The sequence below is a fragment of the Trematomus bernacchii genome, unplaced genomic scaffold (genome assembly GCF_902827165.1).
Source record: "Trematomus bernacchii unplaced genomic scaffold, fTreBer1.1, whole genome shotgun sequence".
In the NCBI taxonomy this organism is placed as follows: Eukaryota; Metazoa; Chordata; class Actinopteri; order Perciformes; family Nototheniidae; genus Trematomus; species Trematomus bernacchii.
In genome coordinates, this window is record NW_022987707.1 from 684078 (window position 1) to 704782 (window position 20705).

The 20705-nt window shown below is 42.1% G+C and overlaps 1 protein-coding gene across 1 annotated transcript in view; it reads right to left on the minus strand.

Annotated features, from left to right (window-relative positions):
• Window positions 1–1042: 1042 nt before the first annotated feature.
• LOC117490902 overlaps window positions 1043–20705 on the minus strand; it is a 21360-nt gene continuing 1697 nt past the window's right edge. The window contains exons 2-5 of the mRNA XM_034140680.1: window positions 20169–20273; window positions 11634–11791; window positions 9577–9677; window positions 1043–4893 (exon numbers count right to left, since the gene is read on the minus strand). Coding sequence (XP_033996571.1) covers window positions 1379–4893; window positions 9577–9677; window positions 11634–11791; window positions 20169–20273 — 3879 coding nt within the window. The 3' untranslated portion in view covers window positions 1043–1378. The remainder of the gene's footprint in view (window positions 4894–9576; window positions 9678–11633; window positions 11792–20168; window positions 20274–20705) is intronic.

Genomic DNA, 20705 nt, shown 5'->3' on the forward strand with positions numbered 1-20705 from the left:
ATAAACATACATAGGCCTATATAAATATATATAAAATAATGTATTATATTACATCATTGCCTCTGCATTGGATTATTATCAGATAGAGTAATAACTTCATAATTAACTACGTCTGAAAGCAGAAGTCCAGGGCAAATAATTGCAAATCTCTTCAGTGTCACAAAATGAGATGCATTGTGGGACATGTAGTTTATGGGCATCGTGCTTCTGTAAAGTGCCCCGATAAACATTCATCTGTTTGTCATCTTGCAATCTATTCATTTATATAAATGGTTATCATCGCAATTTAATTTTGTCTTAATTTACATTATTTAATGTCATATTCTATTCACATGTATATAGACTTCTTGCACTATTTTTTATTTGTATTTTATTATATATGTTGCATTGTTGGAGGAGCTCAGGTCAGAAGAATTTCATTGCCATTTCTACACTGTAGCTCATGAGCATATGATGAGAACACCAGATGTGGGAAGTAGTGGAGTACAAATACTTTGTTGCTGTACTTAAGTACATTGTTCTGGTATCAGTACTTTACTCCACTACTTATTTTTCTGACGAATTTTGACTTTCTACTTCTCACATTTCCCAAACAGGCTGGTTCCTTTAGTTTGAATGTGTGTTTGGTGGCGTGATCATTATTATTTAGAGTCATTGCGTGCCTATTGATTTGAACACGATCCGTGTATCCATCATTTCCTGGTCTTCTCTAAAGAAGAGGGACCAATGAAAACGTTGTCATGTTGCCGTTGTTCAGCATGGAAACATTCATTAGCTAACAATGACATTATTGTTCTATTAATATAAAGGGAGGTCAGGTACTCTTTAAAACAGCTGCTAGTTATGGGTACTTTTTACTGAAGTACATTTCAAAGCCCTCTTTACTTTGACTTGAGGAAAGAAGTTTAGTCAGTACTTCTACTTTTACCAGAGTATTTTTAAACACGAGTATCTGTACTTCTACTTGAGGAAAGGATGTGTGTAATTCTACTTGAGTAAAGGATGTGTGTTCTTCTACTTGAGTAAAGGATGTGTGTACTTCTACTTGAGTAAAGGATGTGTGTAATTCTACTTGAGTAAAGGATGTGTGTACTTTCTACTTGAGTAAAGGATGTGTGTAATGTATACTTGAGTAAAGGATGTGTGTAATTCTACTTGAGTAAAGGATGTGTGTACTTTTGCCATCTCTGAATTGAATCTTTGAATCTTATATTGGTTGCAAGCTCTCTTTCGGCCACATCAAATGAAGTCCTGGAGGTCTTGAGTTTGACACCCCCTACTCTAATGGAGTATTTCTAGAACAACACCTGTAAAGGAAGGACAGGGGGAGGAAAGAGAGGAGGAAGGTGACTCTGCATGGGATGAAACCTCGCCTCCATTAACGGAAACTGAGCGGGGGGATCCAGGAAAGACATGGGGGACGAAGAGTAAACGAGGGATGAAGAGGAGGAGGTGGAGGAGGAGGAGGAGGAGGATTAAGAGTGAGATGAGGGGAGAAAGAGGGGAGGAGATGAGGGAAAGAGTGGAGGTGTGAGGGGGGAGGAAGCAAGGAAAGGTGATGCTGGATGATGGTGTGTCGGAAAGAGAAGGAGGAAGAGGAGGAGAGGGAAGGAGGGAGGAAGATGCAGTGAGGAGGGAGGAAACAAGGCCTCTTTTCAGAGTAAAATAACTCCTTCCTCCTCTCCCTCTCCTTCCTCCTCACCCACTGCTTCTCCCACGCCTCCTTCACCTTCTTCCTCTCCTCCTCCTCCTCTTCCTCCTGCTTCCTCTTCTTCCTCACATCAACAACAGCACAGTGGTTACAATCAGCGACGTGATTTCTGTTCGACTTCTGATCGACTCCTATTCCATCAGACAGGAGGCTCTTATTTTGAAAGGGGTCACTTTTATCCCCCTCTGTTTGGTTATGCGAGGCGTCTGAGCTCTGAGCTGCAGTTTGCTCACAGAAACCTGATGTGTTATCACTTTGTGTTGCATGAGTAGCATTGGTGCTACATGCTAATGAGTCCCCAGCACAGTGATTACAATCAGCGACATGATGTGTGTTTGATGTCTGATCGATACCTCTGCAGGCTTTATAATCAATCCGTGCATCAGAGAGGATGCTTTCAGTCTGAGAGTGATTGGCTTTATCCTTAGTTGTGTTATTTGTGTTGTTCAAATCACATGCGTCTGAGCTCTGATCTGCAGTTTGCTCACAGAAATCTGATGTGTTATCACTTTGTGTTTGCCTGTTGTCACATTGATGGTGTTCTGCAGGAGTATGATTGGTGTTACGTGTTAATAAGTCCCCAGGTGTGTCATTAGCTGAGTGAAGTGTGTCCACAGGACTCAAAGAAGGATCCTCGTGTTTCTCAAAGCTCTGATTGTGTTTGTCGTTAGGATTGTCTCGAGTAGCGTCATGTTTTTCACGCTGACTGTCACTGTGAAAGTCTCTGAAAGGTCCATCAGTGCATCTCTTCCTCATTTCCTCGTCTTCGCAGTCAGTGAGTTTGTCAGCGGTGTCACAGCTAAATGTGTCCTCTGTTTCGTGACACAGGAAGTTGTCCATGTCCAGTTTTTCCGGGCCTTCGTGTAGGTCAGTGTTCGACCCAATACTCTCTCTTCTTTCCTGTCTCAAAAAACATGCCTTCCTCCTCGCTTGCCTCCTTCCTCTCTTCCTCTTCTTCCTCTTTGTTTCCTCCTCCTCCTCCTCCTCCATCATCTTCCTCTTCTTCCCTTCCTCTGAAATTGTCTTTCCAGGCAGGGTCACATTGCTCCGCTGAGCTTCTGTCTGCTGTGTTGTTTGTCTTTGATGCCACGTTGCTTTTCTAAAGGAAACAGGAAAAGGGACGAGGCTAATCGCTGGATCGCCTGCTGTTTCCCCTGGAGCTTCAGAAAGACAAATTTCCGTCGCTTGTTGCTCAGAGACGCCAATAATCACAGGGTTTAGCTCGCCTCTTATCAGATTCCTCCGCTGCCCTGCTTGTTCACATGTAGTTTCGTGCATCTCCCCCATTTCAGGGCAGCGTGGCGTCTCTTTTTCAGACCCAGGGACGGGGCTAATCGCTGGGTTACATGCTGTTGCCCCTGGAGGTTCAACAAGACAAATTCCTGTCGCTTCTTGGACAGAAATGCCTCTAATCGCAGGGTTTCTCTCGCCTCTTATCAGATTTCTCCGCTGCCCTGCTTGCTCACCTGTCATTTCCTGCATTTCCCCGATTGTAGGACAGCAGGAAGTCTCTATTTCAGACCCAGGGACGGGGCTAATCGCTGGGTTACATGCCTCCCCCCTGTAGAGAGGCTTTCTGCCGGCTGATTGCTGGGATTGATGCTCGATGCTCTTCACCTGCAGCTGCTCACAGCGATCACAGCGATTCACGGGAAGATTGCTTAATAGCCTTCCTCTCTTCTCATCGTTTCTCCCTTTCATCCTCCCACCCTCCCTCACCCTGCCTCCCAACGAGAGATTACTTAACGGCACTTTTTCCTCTCTTTTCAACCTTTCCTCTCCTCGTCCTTCAAGTATCTCAGAACTGCTGCTTAATAACCTTCTTCTCCTCTTTCGTCTCCTTTCTGTCTCTTCCCCTCGTTTCCTCCGTCCCCTCTTCCTCACCCCTCCTCTCCTCTTCCTCTTCCCCGTTCTGAATCCTGTTTTCTGAAGGCCCAGCGCTGCAGAAACACGTTTTAAAGCGCTTTCATCACGGCTGCCAGCTTCCCTACAATGGGCTACAACTTCCAGAGGATTTCCCGCCTGTCCCCCTTCATCTTCCTCTCCCCTTTCATCTATCTTCACCTCCCTTCCTCCCGCCACCACTTCCCTTTCGTGCTTTTTGATCACAGTTGGTTTTATTCCCTCCCTGCCTTCCTCCGATCCTCGTTTCTTCCTCCCTTCTCCCCCGTCCCTGTTGTGCGCTCTGAAGTCGTACAGTAACGGGTTGATGCTGAAGGAGATAGATGGCGATGTATTTGTGAAACTGAGCATCTCCGAGGGCCAGAGGAAAACCCGGGTACCGTCTCGACTCAAGACCCGACAGAACGGCTCTTTCGGGCGATTCGGAGGCGGAAAACTAGACTCTTTGGGGTTTAAAGTGTCACTTAAAACCCCGGGGATTGATGTTTGAGGCTGATTCGAATCAGGGAGAACCTGATCTTTGGTAGAGTCTTGATTGTCCAAATCATCGTGGGTTTTGTTCACTGGATCTTTGGCCACAACAGAAACCTGTCCTGGTGTCCCACTGTTCAAATAAAGATGAGTTTTAATCCCACTTTCACTGCCGACTCGAGCTCCAGTCCCGTTGTCGTTACGTAACAAAACCTGGGCTTCATTCCCACTGACGACAGGTTCCTCTACTGGGATCTCACTGCCATTACATAAAGAAACCTGATCATTGGTAGAAAGATCAGTTTTATGGTCCAATCCGCTCAGCTCAGGGTTCTGATTGAGGTTCTGGTTCTCCAAGTCTGCAGAAACAGGAGATCTGAGCGTCCGATCTGAGACTCTTTCTTGCACCGTCACTCCTTCTTCCTGCTTCCCCGACAACCCTTGGATGAAGACGGCGGCTGATTGGTGGAGGAGGAAGCAGCTCCTTTTGGGCAGAGAGAAGGAAACGGGTCTTATTCTGCTCTGGATGTTTGCTTTGCTGCTGATATCGGCTGTGGTTTGGATCTTCTGTGGTGTGGAGCCATTAGCTGGGACGTTATTGGGAGTGATGGGGTTGCTTAAATAGTTATGAGCCCAGGGGATCTTGTTAAAGTGGCTGGTTTTGGGGGAAGTGTTTTCTGTGGTGGACATGTTATCGTAGTCCATTTGTGTGATGCAGCTTTCAGAAGAAGTGGTGGTTCTGTTGGCGTCCATCGAGTCGTACGCCCAACATCCGGCGTCCAGAGGGAGAACCAGAGAGCTTTGAGGCTCTGGAGAAAAGGAAACAGAAAGGATTTAATCAGCTGACAACAACGGAACAGGAAAAGCATTTATACTGAATACTTCCCGCGCTGTAAGCTCCGTACACTTTAATGCAGCCTTCTGGCTTCTCACCATTACTCTTTTGTTGCTCTTAACACATCTCAGCGTGATTAATGAGCGTAGGACGGACTCCAGGAGAAGCATAAGCACAGAGATGAATGTGCGGCTCAGAAGAAATAAGATTAAGGGTTTTTATTCCAACATGTAATTTAATCTGCTTTGGAGCACAACATGCTGTTCATCCCTCCATACATCACTAGAAAATCATTTCTCTTAAGATGACTTTAAAAGTAATGCGGCTCCACTCCAAGTGCTCGAAGGGAAGCCGTCTCATAAATCATTACCCTTCACATACTGAAGAAACCATTAGAGTTGACTTTAAATGCAGCTGTCAAACTTTTCCACTGGGTTTAAACTCAACGGTGCGTAAGAGAGGAAAGGCTCCAGTGAAACCTTTGTTCTGTATGTTATTGGAAATATGCAATAAATGAAAGAACGGATATTCACTATCGACCTGCGTAAGATTCGTAGCGGCAGTTTTAGTTTATACAAAGGACTAATCAGCTGAAGAAATCTTAGGCATGTAACACCAAGTATCCGTCGCCTCATCAAAGCAAAGCAAATGTTATTTATATTGTACTTTTCATACACAAAAGGGAACAAAACTTGTAAAACAATACTTTTTATGAAAGTTGTGTCACCCTTTATTGCATAAAAACAAAGATACAGCTGGATTAACTTTTATTGGTAGATGGAAAAACAAATGATCTTAAATATTTAATGTTAATATTGAATCTACTAAGAGGGGGGCCGCTTTCTTCTTCTTGGGTTTAAAACGAAGAAAGCTTGATAAGAGTTTATTCTAAATGTTCTTTGAGGAGATGTGCGACCACAAGAGGAGAAACAGCTTTTGTTAAAGTGTTCGAAGGGAAAGCCGTCACATAAATTATTACCCGTCACATACTGAAAAAAACAAACATTAAGCACTCGGAGGGTTGACTTTAAAATGTCTAACTTTTCCACTGGGTTTAAAGTCGACGTGTTTCTCTGACAATTGATTGTTTCTTTCAGACCTCAGGAGATCTGCTGCCATGTTCACGCTTCCTTTATTTAAAAGAAGTATAAATCTTGCAGCCTGTAATGCACTGAGTTGGACTGGAGGGAGCTGATATCTCCTCCTCAATCAGAACACATCCACACCGGATGACACATTGAAGTTGTTTATCCAACTTCATGGACATTTTAGAGGCTGTGCTGCTGTTGGATTGAATCGTGCACTAAGGCAGGGTTTGAATATGTATCATGGATATGAAGGGGGGTAGACCAAATACTGAGTGCTTTATTTTAAATTCTGGGTACATAATAGGTTTGGTGGAACGAGCTCCACGTTGACATCAGGACGGATGAAAGTCTACCCATCTCTACACAAACTGAAAACAATCTGTTTCATTTGAATGAATGCACTTCAATGGTTGGTTTGTTTTAAGAGAATATAACCGTACTTTTCTTGTTCTTCTGAGTTTATTCTGACATATTGTAAGTCGTTTTGTATTAAAACGGCAGCTAATTGTAATAAATAGGGCTCTCCTCGACTGCAAAAAGACCTTAAGTCGTCTAAGACTCGTACGAATATGTCGCCTAATTGACTTAATCAACGGATCTTAAAATATGTGAAGTTTTCAAAGACAAGACAAAGACTTTCTACAAATGCACCGCCATTAATCTGGTGTTTTCCTTCAGTCATTCAAATGGGAAATCATTTAAACCTATCAGCTATAAAATCGTAGACATCTAAGACGACTAATCAGACGACTAATCAAATTAAACTTTATTTAAATTTGAATTTTCAAACACAAATGGTAACGAAAAGTGCTGAACAAACCAAAAACAGATTTGTAATATACATATAATTCATTATTTTGAACTTGGTGTACATAATAATGTTGACTAATGGAGAGTTTATCAGACAATTGAACCTGTTTCTATGGAAATCACTTATTAGGAATCGCAAATTCATTCATTCAAAGGACTAATCAGCTGAATGTTAGGCATCTCAGACCAAGTACCCGTCGCCCAATCAAAGCAAATAAATCTTTATTTATTCAGCACTTTTTAAACAAAAAAGGAAATTAAAAAGTGTATAAAAATAATACTTTTTAGGAGAAAAACAACACTTTCTCACCCTTTGTTGCACAAAAACAAAGATTATCTTTTATTGGTATTTAAATATGTAATGTTAATGTTGAATCTAGTAAGAGGGGGGGCGGCCCTGGAGCAGTTTTATTCTGCTCCAGGGCCGCCCCCCCTCTTACTAGATGCACTGCTTTAAATGTAGAAGTTACCAGACAATTGGATGTTTGGAAATCATTGGCGATGACGTATTCATTATTACAAAAGACTAATGAGATAAAACATGTTTGAGCGTCAAAGACCAGATCAGACGACTAATCTAATTAAATCAATTTAAAGTCTATTTTAAAGTGCTTCACAAACCAAAAACCAATAATAAAGACATTTGTAATTAGGAAACAACCCTAACCTGCATCTCAGCTTCAACCAGGACAGCTTTCTGACCTTTCATTGCATTACAACTCAGGATTCAGCTTCATATGAGAAATAAACTGAAGAAGGATAGCAACAACATTAATGTTTGTGCGTTGGGTTTAAAACGAAGAAATCTTGAGAAGAGTTTATTCTTAATGAGGAGATGTGCGACTACACGAGGCTCTGTAGCTTCACTAGAAACATGCAAACACCCTTACATTTAAGGGTTTGTACGATCCACTCCTGACTCTAATAACCACTGCTTTAAATGTAGAAGTTACCAGACGATTGGATGTTTGGAAATCATTGGGGATTACGTATTAATTATTACAAAAGACTAATGAGATAAAACATGTTTGAGCGTCTAAGACCAGATCAGACGACTAATCTAATTAAATCAATTCAAGCTCTATTTAAAACTTTTCATACACTTTTGTTATATCCTGTTATGTCTTGAGTGTCTAAGGTCTCGGACCCACAACAATAACAATAACATAAATGTTTTCAAAGGGTTTGAAGTGGTTGATTTGATTTATGCATCAAATGTCTTAATGTTGTTTGAAAATGCCACTACGCAAGGCTCTGTAAAAATGTGCCAAACGTCCCTTAAATTAAAAGCATTAGTACCATGTACTCCTGCTTCCTGTCTCACTGCAGTGGTATATATATATTTTATTATTTCGTGGTGTGCTAATGCAATAGCTTCCTTTATTCTGCAGCTCTATATCCACTTAAATGTCAGCGCTGTGAGGCGAGCGCTCGGTCAGCGGCGGGGAATCTGGTGACAAAGTTCACTAAAGTGGAACTCCATTGAAATCAATTGATTTTTAGTCTGATGCTCTTCAACTGTGACCGAGCCCCCGGAGCTATTCTTCATCAAGTGTATATCAATGTTCTGCTTTTGTGAAGAATACCACTCCTTCTTTCTCTCACCCGTCTGCATTTGACATTTAATACAAAGAATTTAAGAGGATTTTATTTACTAAAGTCTGCTGTTGATACAGATTTACAGCAATAATGCAGCAGAATGAATGTGTTGGTCCCTGAAGGCAGCATCTCCCTGGACCAATTAGATTTCTCCATGTGAGAAAATAATCTCTGTGTCAATCAAACGTTTATAATACATACATGTTTAGTTCAGCGGGATAATCTCCACATATTAACACCACTTTATGATTTCTGAAGTAAGAAGCTAATGTTGGGCTATAAAGGAACTACAGCACGGTCACATGACTTCACGTCACCACCGCTAAGCTAAAGGTGGCTAATGTTGGGCTATAAAGGAACTACAGCACGGTCACATGACTTCACGTCACCACCACTAAGCTAAAGGAGGCTAATGTTGGGCTATAAAGGAACTACAGCACGGTCACATGACTTCACGTCACCACCGCTAAGCTAAAGGTGGCTAATGTTGGGCTATAAAGGAACTACAGCACGGTCACATGACTTCACGTCACCACCGCTAAGCTAAAGGTGGCTAATGTTGGGCTATAAAGGAACTACAGCACGGTCACATGACTTCACGTCACCACCGCTAAGCTAAAGGAGGCTAATGTTGGGCTATAAAGGAACTACAGCACGGTCACATGACTTCACGTCACCACCGCTAAGCTAAAGGAGGCTAATGTTGGGCTATAAAGGAACTACAGCACGGTCACATGACTTCACGTCACCACCGCTAAGCTAAAGGTGGCTAATGTTGGGCTATAAAGGAACTACAGCACGGTCACATGACTTCACGTCACCACCGCTAAGCTAAAGGAGGCTAATGTTGGGCTATAAAGGAACTACAGCACGGTCACATGACTTCACGTCACCACCGCTAAGCTAAAGGAGGCTAATGTTGGGCTATAAAGGAACTACAGCACGGTCACATGACTTCACGTCACCACCGCTAAGCTAAAGGTGGCTAATGTTGGGCTATAAAGGAACTACAGCACGGTCACATGACTTCACTTCACCACCGCTAAGCTAAAGGTGGCTAATGTTGGGCTATAAAGGAACTACAGCACGGTCACATGACTTCACCACCGCTAAGCTAAAGGTGGCTAACGTTGTGTTATAAAGGAACTACAGGTTCTTACTGGTTCCCAGTGTCGTGTCGCTCCAGTTCTGCACGGAGTCCGGTCCGGTCTGGTTTCCTGGTTCCATGGTGGATCTGAACATGGGACCAGAACCTGGAGCGCTGAGGAGAGGAAACAAGGACATTACTCAAGGAAAGGAGAAGGACATAAGTGTTAAGATGAGGAAAGGATGTAAGAAAAGAGGAAATTGGAGAGAGAAAGAATAAATGATGGAAAAGCAGGGATGAAAGTAGATGAATAAAAAGAAAAGGATGCTGAGAAGGAGAGGAGGAAACAAGGAGGCAAGTGATGAGGAGGATGGGAAGGATAAGAAAAGTAAAGGGCTGAAACTAGAGGGAACAACCGAAAAATAGAGACAACAAGAGTGCACAAGGAGACAAAGGAAGGAAACGAAAGTAGAGGAAGTGGAGGAAGAGATGACAACTAGAGGAATCAAGGAGATGGAGAAAAGGGAGGAGGAAAGAAGTGAAGTACACAAGGGAGAACAATAGGGGAATAAGAGGAGAGGAAAGGAGGTAAGGGAACAGTAAAAAGGGGAAAGAGAAAGCAGGAAGAAGGAAAAGGAGACGACAAAAGGTAAGGAATAAAGAGGAGAGGAAAGAACCGAAAAGACGAGAGGACACAAGGAGACAGAGGAAGGAAACGAGAGCAGAGGAAAAGTAAAGGAATAAACAGTGGAGGAAGAGATGACAAATAGACGAATCAAGGAGATGGAGAAAAGGGAGAAGGAAAGAAGTGAAGTACACAAGGGAAGTGGAGAAGGGATAACATAGGGGAATAAGAGGAGAGGAAAGGAGAAAAGGAGGTAAGGGAACAGTAAAAAGGAGAAAGCAGAAAGAAGGAAAAGGAGACGACAAAAGGTAAGTGATGAAGAAGAGAGTAAACAAGGAGACAACTAAAGCAAATAAGAGAGGAAAGCAGCTATTGGTCAGAAACTCAGATTTTCGCTAAGCGAGACGATATCGGTTGCCATGCCAACGCTGCTGTAACCAGGAAACTAGTTACTGAGGAGCAGCTCTGTGATAAACATGTCACTCCAACAACTTCTAAATATAAATCACGGAGTTCGTTAAGTCCCAACTTTCATGGATTTACTGGAAAGTCGTTTTTGTATCGTGTCTTCGGGGACTATTTCCTGGCGTATACATTTGTTTTCCTGCGTGGGCGTCCTCAGGTTTTAATTTAGCATTCATGCTCTGTCGTTTAGATATTCACACTTTTCAAGAAACTAAATTATGTGTGTGTGTGTGTGTGTGTGTGTGGTGTGTGTGTGTGTGTGCGTGCGTGCGTGCGTGCGTGCGTGTGTGTGTGTGCGTGTGTGTGTGTGTGTGTGTGTGTGTGTGTGCGTGTGTGTGTGCGTGCGTGCGTACGTGCGTACGTGTGTGTGTGTGTGTGTGTGTGTGTGTGTGTGTGTGTGTGTGTGTGTGTGTGTGTGTGTGGTGTGTGCGTGTGTGCGTGCGTACGTGCGTACGTGCGTGTGTGTGTGTGTGTGTGTGTGTGTGTGTGTGTGTGTGTGTGTGTGTGTGTGTGTGTGTGTGTGTGTGTGTGTGTGTGTGTGTGTGTGTGTGACTTGTCTCCATGCTTTAATGTTCAAAAAGCTCTTCTCTCATTCTGTCTGTGCTGCAGCACCTCTTTTCACCCTCTGTCTGAAACCAGAGCCCAGTCTGCTCTGACTGGTTAGCTGATCAGCTCTGTTGTGATTGGTCAACCGCTTACAGATGTCCCGCCCCTTTAGCCTATCACGTACAATGTGTTGGAGCGCTAGCCAGAGTGTAACATAGTGCAAGTGTTCTGAAAGTAAACAAAGGAGTGTTGTTTAGCTTTTAGATTTTAACCCTTCAGCGAAATATGATCTGAAAAAGACAAATATGATGCACTCTAAGGAACTTTGGACCTTTCCTAAGTATGAAATAATTAAGTGAACATCTTTGTGTTTTGGACGGACATCCCCTTGGACTTCGGTGAGACATTCTTCACAGTGTTCTGACATCTCATAACGATGTAAATAATCTGCATGTTACTGGATAATAATAATATTATTTGTGATGTTTCCTCACCACTCCTCGCTCCTCGCCTCCTCATGCTGGTGAAGCCTCCTCTCCTCCTCCTCCCTCCTCTCCTCCCTCCTTTCCTCCCTCCTCTCCTCCCTCCTCTTCCTCGTCCTCCTGCAGGCCAGAGATCTGAAGAACTCCCTCTGCTTCAGCTCCTTCAGACGCTGCAAGGAAACACAAACAACTATTAATATCACCAGTTATAACAGACCTTTCATAATGAAGTTCTTTCGCCCATAACGACCGCCTCGCTGCACATTACCCCGCTTATCACACGGCCACATTCTCAACAAAGTTACGTCATGACTCCCAATATTAATTGAAATGTTTTTATTGATTTAAAAAATAGTAGCCTATTATTGATTTAAAATGACATGCATCCGCTAAGAGAAATAGTCCGTTGTTACCGTTTGAACTACGTAGCAACGGCAGGAAGTGCTTCAATAGCGTTTTTGAGGAGCTTTTTGATTGCAGATTTGAAAACATCGCTGCTTGCTTTAAAAGTAGCACACTTCATGATGTCAGACCTTGGGAAGGATCTAGATACCCCTGCCCTGATGCCAAAGGAACTGCACACTGAATATGTGTCGCCGTCTGATGTCTGTGTCTGGACCGCTGCGTAAAAAGGAGGGTTTCTGCCCCGTTACTTCTCCGCTGTTTCCTTGGCCCTCTTGTCTTTTTATTTTCTTCGCCGGGGACTCATCAGCCACTAACCATTCATCCAAATGACTGTGCTCTCCAAATATATTAAAATGAATATTAAAATCCTCCATGTTGCTCTCAGACGGGAGACAACGGAAAACTAAAGACAAGCAAACAGTTTGCCAAACTATAGATCAATCGACCGGACTTCTTTCTGCAGATGTGAGCGTCCTTAGCAACGGTCAATAAGTGCTTGACAGCGGTCTGTACTACTGGATTAACAACGTGTCACGTGTTCTGAATTGACCAATCAGAATCGAGTATTCAACTAAGCCATGTAATAATATTTAATATCACCAGTAATAACAGCAAACACACATATACGTAATACCCCTGATGTGCACTAACACTGCGTGCAGTAAACCCTTTACTTTCTTTCAATGTATTTACAATACGTAAACAGAACCAGCTGCCTCTTTAATTTGATATGGTCACAATAAATATATATATATATATATATATATATATATATACTGCTGCTTTGTTTCTACCATGGTGTACTTATCTGCTATTTGTTTTTTACTTATTTAGTTTTGTAATATTAATACTGTGTGCATACTTAGTTATTTTTTAATTTGAATATGTATTTTCTTTATCTGCACCATACTTCTGCTGTTGCCATAATGGACATTTCCCCGTTGCGGGATAAAAAAAGCAATTCTGATTGTGAACAGCAGTGAGTAAATAAATAACAAGAATAAGATGCTGTGTGTTGATCTCTCAGCATTTAGTTTCTGCGTCTGTCTGCAATCCTTCATCTGCTGTGTGTGTCAGATCAGTGTGTGTGTGTGTGTGTGTGTGTGTGTGTGTGTGTGTGTGTGTGTGTGTGTGTGTGTGTGTGTGTGTGTGTGTGTGTGTGTGTGTGTGTGTGTGTGTGTGCGTGTGTCAGATCAGTCTGTGTGTGTTTGTGTTTATCGTGCCTACTAAGTCAGCTGACAACTAAGTGTCAGCTTTAGTCCGGTCCGGCTTAATTCACTTACTGCGCTCTGTCTGCAAGCTGGAGATACTGATACTGTGTGTGTGTGTGTGTGTGTGTGTGTGTGTGTGTGTGTGTGTGTGTGTGTGTGTGTGTGTGTGTGTGTGGTGTGTGTGTGTGTGTGTGTGTGTGAGAGTGTGTGTGTGTGTGTGTGTGTGTGTGTGTGTGTGTGTGTGTCTGTGTGTGTGTGTGTGTGTGTGTGTGTCACAGATAATAATATTAACAATATACCGGTGGGTTCATATCGCAGACAGACAGACAGACAGATGACAGCAGACATACGAACAGCGAGAGACAGGAAGACACATGCAGTTTATTATTTAATTTTTATAAATCTCAGTAGCTTCAGCATTTATTGGACGGTGTGAATACAGAGTGAGAGATGAACGGGGGAATGAGTCTCTACTTTAAAGAGTCCTCTCCTGCTGATGTTCAGGTGTATATCAGTATGTAGTGTCTCTACTTTAAAGAGTCCTCTCCTGCTGATGTTCAGGTGTATATCAGTATGTAGTGTCTCTACTTTAAAGAGTCCTCTCCTGCTGATGTTCAGGTGTATATCAGTATGTAGTGTCTCTACTTTAAAGAGTCCTCTCCTGCTGATGTTCAGGTGTATATCAGTATGTAGTGTCTCTACTTTAAAGAGTCCTCTCCTGCTGATGTTCAGGTGTATATCAGTATGTAGTGTCTGTACTTTAAAGAGTCCTCTCAGTTAGTGGTGTGTCGAGTTATGAGGTTTACTTGAGGATGCGGAGCGTTTAGGGCATTTTGTTGGAGACTGCAACACACACACACACACACACACACACACACACACACACACACACACACACACACGGTCAGTCACGGTCTCGTCTCCTTTAGGAAATGAAGGTTGTCTGTCACGGAGAGAAAGTGCCAGTTTATCCCACATGACTCCGCTTTAAAGAGGCCGTCTGCTCCTATACTTTTATATGTCACTATATGTATCTCCATGTTATGTTGTTTTAATTTCACCTCCAGAAATACATTATTGCTGTTCATTGAGATTTAGATGATGTATCACAGGTTCATGTGATAAATAAGTGCTCTAATGAGTCTCTGTGTTGCATGAAGTGTGCACATAAAGACAGATATAAGGCTCAGGCGTTAAAGGCGTCTAATGAGAAGTATGTATATCCATCGATATGAACAGATCATTAAAAGTGTTTCTGCTTCTATTCGTGGCTCGGTGTGGGGGTGGGAATCGGGCACTTCATGATGATTTAGATTCATGAAAATAACACTGAGCATGCCTGCAGTTAGAAATCTGAATAATGATTACAGCGAGTTTGTCAATCAGCGCAGAAAACAGAAAGAAAAGTAAAGAAACTTGGTGAAATGACCCATTGGAGCAGATGCAAAAAGCAAATGAACCAATTAAGTTTCCCTCCTCGTTAAGACTGATAGATAGGGGAAAATGTGCTGCATTCAGGGACGTGCACAGGTACGGGATCGTTTTGCCCGGGCAACAGTCCGTTTGCCATTTGTGTCTGACCTGCCCCTCTGGAGAGAGCGAGAGGGTTTTTTGTTTTCTATTTTGGCCAAATCAACATGATAAGATATTTCTGCCATGTCTCTACTTTAGTTTGACCATCTCTGTTATTAAGTTATGGAATACTAAATAAATAAGCAATTAGATACCTTAGCGTTACTGCGCTCATAAAGAATGATAAGAATAAGAATAATGCGTATTGAACTGGTTTCATTAATCAGTCATTTTTCTTAAAGGGGACCTATCATGCAAAATGCACTTGTGTACGTCTTTTCTACATGAATATGTGTCCCCGGTGTTCCAGGGAACTCACCAAGTGTCAGAAAACACAACCCTCTCTATTTTCCTCCATACCCAAATCTCTAAAAAAGGGGCTGCAACGGATCTGATAAAAACTGATCCAGATTTGAACACTGTCCTGACGTCAGGACGGTGGCGCTACGGCTATTGGGCCAACTCCACCAATCAGGAGGAGACAGCCACGGCCATTGCCGTTCGAAAGCGCTGGAGACGCTGTAGTACATATGCCAGGCCTGTAGGTGGTGCTGTTCTCACAGAATCAGCCCTTGCAAAAACAGAGCTATAAATTGTCAAATTGAGCAAAATGAGGCATGGCTAAAATGCATGATCTGTTTGGTATTTTGAAAAAATAAAGTATAAATATGCCTTATATAGGTATGCTCCTACACTATATTATTATAATATAGCATGATAGGTCCACTTTAAGGTAATTAGTTAGAGGCCCTATTTTATCAGTATGTCTGTGTGACCCACACAAAGTGTGTGATCACAATGTTATGTTTATATTAGGGCTGTCAGTCGATTAAAATAGTTAATCGCGATTAATCGCAAATTAATCGCACATTTTTTATCTGTTCTAAATGTACCTTAGAGGGATATTTTTCAAGTTTTTAATACTCTCATCAACATATGAGTGGACAAATATGCTTTATATGTTTGTTTATTATCATTTGAACAATGACAAATATTCTCATGAATATTAAACACAACAACCTGAACATTACAAATATTCGATTCAACCTGGAACCTCTCTCATACAATAATACATCCTGTGTGTGTGTGTGTGTGTGTGTGTGTGTGTGTGTGTGTGTGTGTGTGTGTGTGTGTGTGTGTGTGTGTGTGTGTGTGTGTGTGTGTGTGTGTGTGTGTGTGTGTGTGAGAATGTGGAGGATCGTTGGAGCTATGTGCAGCTCAAGGCATATATGCCTGTGTGTATGAGCTGTGTTGCGGCACTATCCGTGCTGAGTGTGCTGTCTGGCTACCTGCATCAAGTCAAGTGCTCGGCGCAGTTGTCGGCGAAATGTCGCTCCTCTGTTTTCATTGAAACAGCTCCTTATATCCGTTAGCTCAGCTAGCTAGCACCAGATGCTAACAACAACACGTAAGGTGTGCTTCGCTCGCGCCACACATACACACACCCTCCCGGTCCTCCCGATGGCCAGTCCGGGCCTGCCGGTGAGCGTGGAAGTGTGGTCTGCCACAAGCGGGCAGCAGGAGCGGGGCTGTCAGCATCAGCTTGTCGATGGTATTTTACACTCGATGCGCTCTGAAACTACGGGGGCCGAGGACAAAAAATACACATGCGTTAATCGCGTTAAAATAATTAGTGGCGTTAATTTTTTTTTGCGTTAACGCGTTATTAACGCGTTAACTTGACAGCCCTAGTTTATATTTAATATCATTTTAGAAACCTGTTTAACAATGGACAGCAGGGGGCAAAGGGGTTTGTTGTGATTTGCGCCTGCCGTAAACGGACTGATGTGGAGACGGAGCTGCTAAGAATTTGGTTGTTCATAATTTCTCCTGTTTTGCAGGAATATGATCTGTTATCGCGCCCTGCATAGTGGGGCCTGTTACGTCTGCACAGCAGTTACAAAGGTCAAACTACATTAAAACAGAACTGTCCCCATGTTTTCTTTAATAGTTTCTAACATTAGATATTTTAATGAGAGATGGACCGCAAAACTAAAAATGTGCCTGAATAACGAATTTAGCAGTTGGACATAGAAGTCAACTGAGAGTCACTTGCAATGACAGTGTTGTGTTTCTATTTTATGAACCTTTAACATTAAAAATTAGAATATGTTTTTTTTCCGGGGGGGGGGGGGAGTTTAGAGCAATAGCCCCTCCAAATGTCTGTGCATGTCCCTGGCTGCATTCATGTGGTGTCAGGACAATAGGAAAAAAGAGCTCCAGATGGTTAAATGTCACATGAACGTGTGTGATCCATTGGTTTTAGTGCATGTCAATGGTCTGTAGAAGCTACAATCCCTTAGTTTCTCTCCCACACACCCCAATTATTGATAATCTGTGTCCTTATATAATCACTGAACATGCAGTATTGATTTCTACCTGGAAGGATGCCAAAGATATCTGGTATGAATATATGTTTTATTGATAAGAGTGAAACAACATAATCCTGAAGAGATGAGTGATTGATTTATAGATACACTTTAAATAGAACACAGCAGATATTTAGATTATTTCATTTTTAAATCATGTCTCTTTTTCTGTCTGTATTTTGTATTTTGCAGGAGTCTTTTTTATAGCATTGTACGGCGTGGAACGTTTTTATTGTCATTTCCGACATGACTAATTTTAAGCTTATATTTGTTTACATTTTGTCCGAGTTGCACCATTGAAGCTTTGCCAACATACCAGTTTTACTACAGTGTAACTATTAATATACAAACAAGCGTCACTGGATGATGATGATGAGAAAGCTAGTAAATTCTCAGGTAAATTCTGCAGTTATAAGGATCGTCTCTATTTCCTAAACCCATTGATCAACACGACTGATATCCTCAGAGAGTGTAAGACACACGGAATCTGAAAACTTCTCCTGACATAAAATCAATTTGTAGAAGTTTGCAGTCATGAGAGCTGATGTTGTTTGGGTGTTTCTGTGATTCTGGCGACCGCAGAGTGTGTAACAGAAACCAGAGCAGAGTGCTGGTGGAGGGACGGAAATACATCCATGACCTTCATCTGGGAGGAAGAGGAGGAAGAGGAGGAGGAGGAAGTATTCAGATCTGTAACCTCTGTTCAATTAGTAATACTCTGTTAGAGTTGCTTTAAAAATCTTACTTAAATTAAAGTACAAGGGATCAAAATGTAGTTTAAGTTCCTGAAGTTGGGCTATAAAGGAACTACAGCACGGTCACATGACTTCACGTCACCACCGCTAAGCTAAAGGTGGCTAATGTTGGGCTATAAAGGAACTACAGCACGGTCACATGACTTCACGTCACCACCGCTAAGCTAAAGGTGGCTAATGTTGGGCTATAAAGGAACTACAGCACGATCACATGACTTCACGTCACCACCGCTAAGCTAACGATGGCTAATGTTGGGCTATAAAGGAACTACAGCACGGTCACATGACTTCATGTCACCACCGCTAAGCTAAAGGCGGCTAATGTTGGGCTATAAAGGAACTACAGCACGGTCACATGACTTCATGTCACCACCGCTAAGCTAAAGGCGGCTAATGTTGGGCTATAAAGGAACTACAGCACGGTCACATGACTTCACGTCACCACCGCTAAGCTAAAGGAGGCTAATGTTGGGCTATAAAGGAACTACAGCACGGTCACATGACTTCACGTCACCACCGCTAAGCTAAAGGTGGCTAATGTTGGGCTATAAAGGAACTACAGCAAAAATATGTCCTAACTACACAACTCTATAGGATAAATCAGAGTTGTTGGTACCTTGGTAACCAAAGGTGTACTTCTTGAGTAAATGTACCTGTTACTCTCCACCTCTGGCTGTCTAACAGGATATGTCAGAGTTGTGGGTGCCGGTTCAGGTGTTCGTTGTAGAAGTGTTTTTTTAGGGTTAGGGTTTTTTCAAGATTTCAAGGCTTTTATTGTCCTGTGTAAGCTGTAGATATATCAATGAAAATCTGAGGTCACAGGCTCCTCAACACACTAAAACAGATGAAATAGTTAATATAGTGCAAGTAAATACAAATAAAATAGACTCAAAGTGTACTTTAGTACATTTCTTGAGTACCCACTTGTTTACTCTCCACCTGTGGCTGTCTAACTGGATAAATCAGAGTAGTGCGTGGTGGTTCAGGTGTGACTCACCTGCCTGAGGTGGTGGTCGTAGGAGTTGATGTGGTTGTGTAGGGTTATGGTCAAAAGTGTACTTCAGTTAACTAGAGTAAATATACCTCAAAGGTGGGAAGTAGTGGAGTACAAATACTTCGTTACTGTACTTAAGTACATTTTTCTTTGACTTCTTACATTTTGAACACAAATACCTGTACTTTCTACTTCTTACATGTTGAACCCAAATACCTGTACTTTCTACTTCTTACATGTTGAACCCAAATACCTGTACTTTCTACTTCTTACATGTTGAACCCAAATACCTGTACTTTCTACTTCTCACATGTTGAACCCAAATACCTGTACTTTCTACTTCTCACATGTTGAACACAAATACCTGAACTTTCTACTTCTCTCATTTCCCAAACAGGCTGGTTCCTTTAGTTTGAATGTGTGTTTGGTGGCGTGATCATTATTATTTAGAGTCATTGCGTGCCTATTGATTTGAACACGATCCGTGTATCCATCATTTCCTGGTCTTCTCTAAAGAAGAGGGACCAATGAAAACGTTGTCATGTTGCCGTTGTTCAGCATGGAAACATTCATTAGCTAACAATGACATTATTGTTCTATTAATATAAAGGGAGGTCAGGTACTCTTTAAAACAGCTGCTAGTTATGGGTACTTTTTACTGAAGTACATTTCAAAGCCCTCTTTACTTTGACTTGAGGAAAGAAGTTTAGTCAGTACTTCTACTTTTACCAGAGTATTTTTAAACACGAGTATCTGTACTTCTACTTGAGTAAAGGATGTGTGTACTTCTACTTGAGTAAAGGATGTGTGTACTTCTACTTGAGTAAAGGATGTGTGTACTTCTACTTGAGTACAGGATGTGTGTACTTCTACTTGAGTAAAGGATGTGTGTACTTCTACTTGAGTAAAGGATGTGTGTACTTCTACTTGAGTAAAGGATGTGTGTACTTCTACTTGAGTAAAGGATGTGTGTACCTCTACTTGAGTACAGGATGTGTGTACTTCTACTTGAGTAAAGGATGTGTGTACTTCTACTTGAGTAAAGGATGTGTGTACTTCTACTTGAGTAAAGGATGTGTGCACTTCTACTTGAGTAAAGGATGTGTGTACTTCTACTTGAGTACAGGATGTGTGTACTTCTACTTGAGTAAAGGATGTGTGCACTTCTACTTGAGTAAAGGATGTGTGCACTCTTCCCTCTCTGACTAACAGGATGAAGTGGTGGTTCAGGTGTGACTCACCTGCCTGTGGTGGTGGTCGTAGGAGTTGATGTGGTTGTCGTACTGCTGGTGTCTCTCATACTGTTTGTCACACAGCTCGCAGTAGAAGCTCGAGTCTCCTTCCTCCTGCACACAAACAGAAACCAGTCACACAGGAAACCTTTGTGGTGATCTGAGACTCATGGAACCATTAGGACGTCTGGCTCTTTATTCACAACCTGATTATTCTAAAGATCTGTTTTAATGGATTTGTTTTGCCCCGAGGCGTACAAAAGCCTTTGTTTTCATACAACACACGCCTGGAGAGACCTGACTTAATAAGAATAAATCAAACTAAGAGATGGTTCCACAGATTGAACTATTCTTCTTCTTAAATCCAATCTGCTCGCATGTTCTTTTATAAAAGTGGAGACATTTAGCTCGGAGGATTTAAGGCAGGGTGTCCAAACCTTTTCCAAAGAGGGCCAGATTTCATAACGTGAATATAGTCCCTTCGTACATTTTTTTAAACATAAAAGTAACATACAAATACACAAAAACACAAAGCCACTAAGCCAT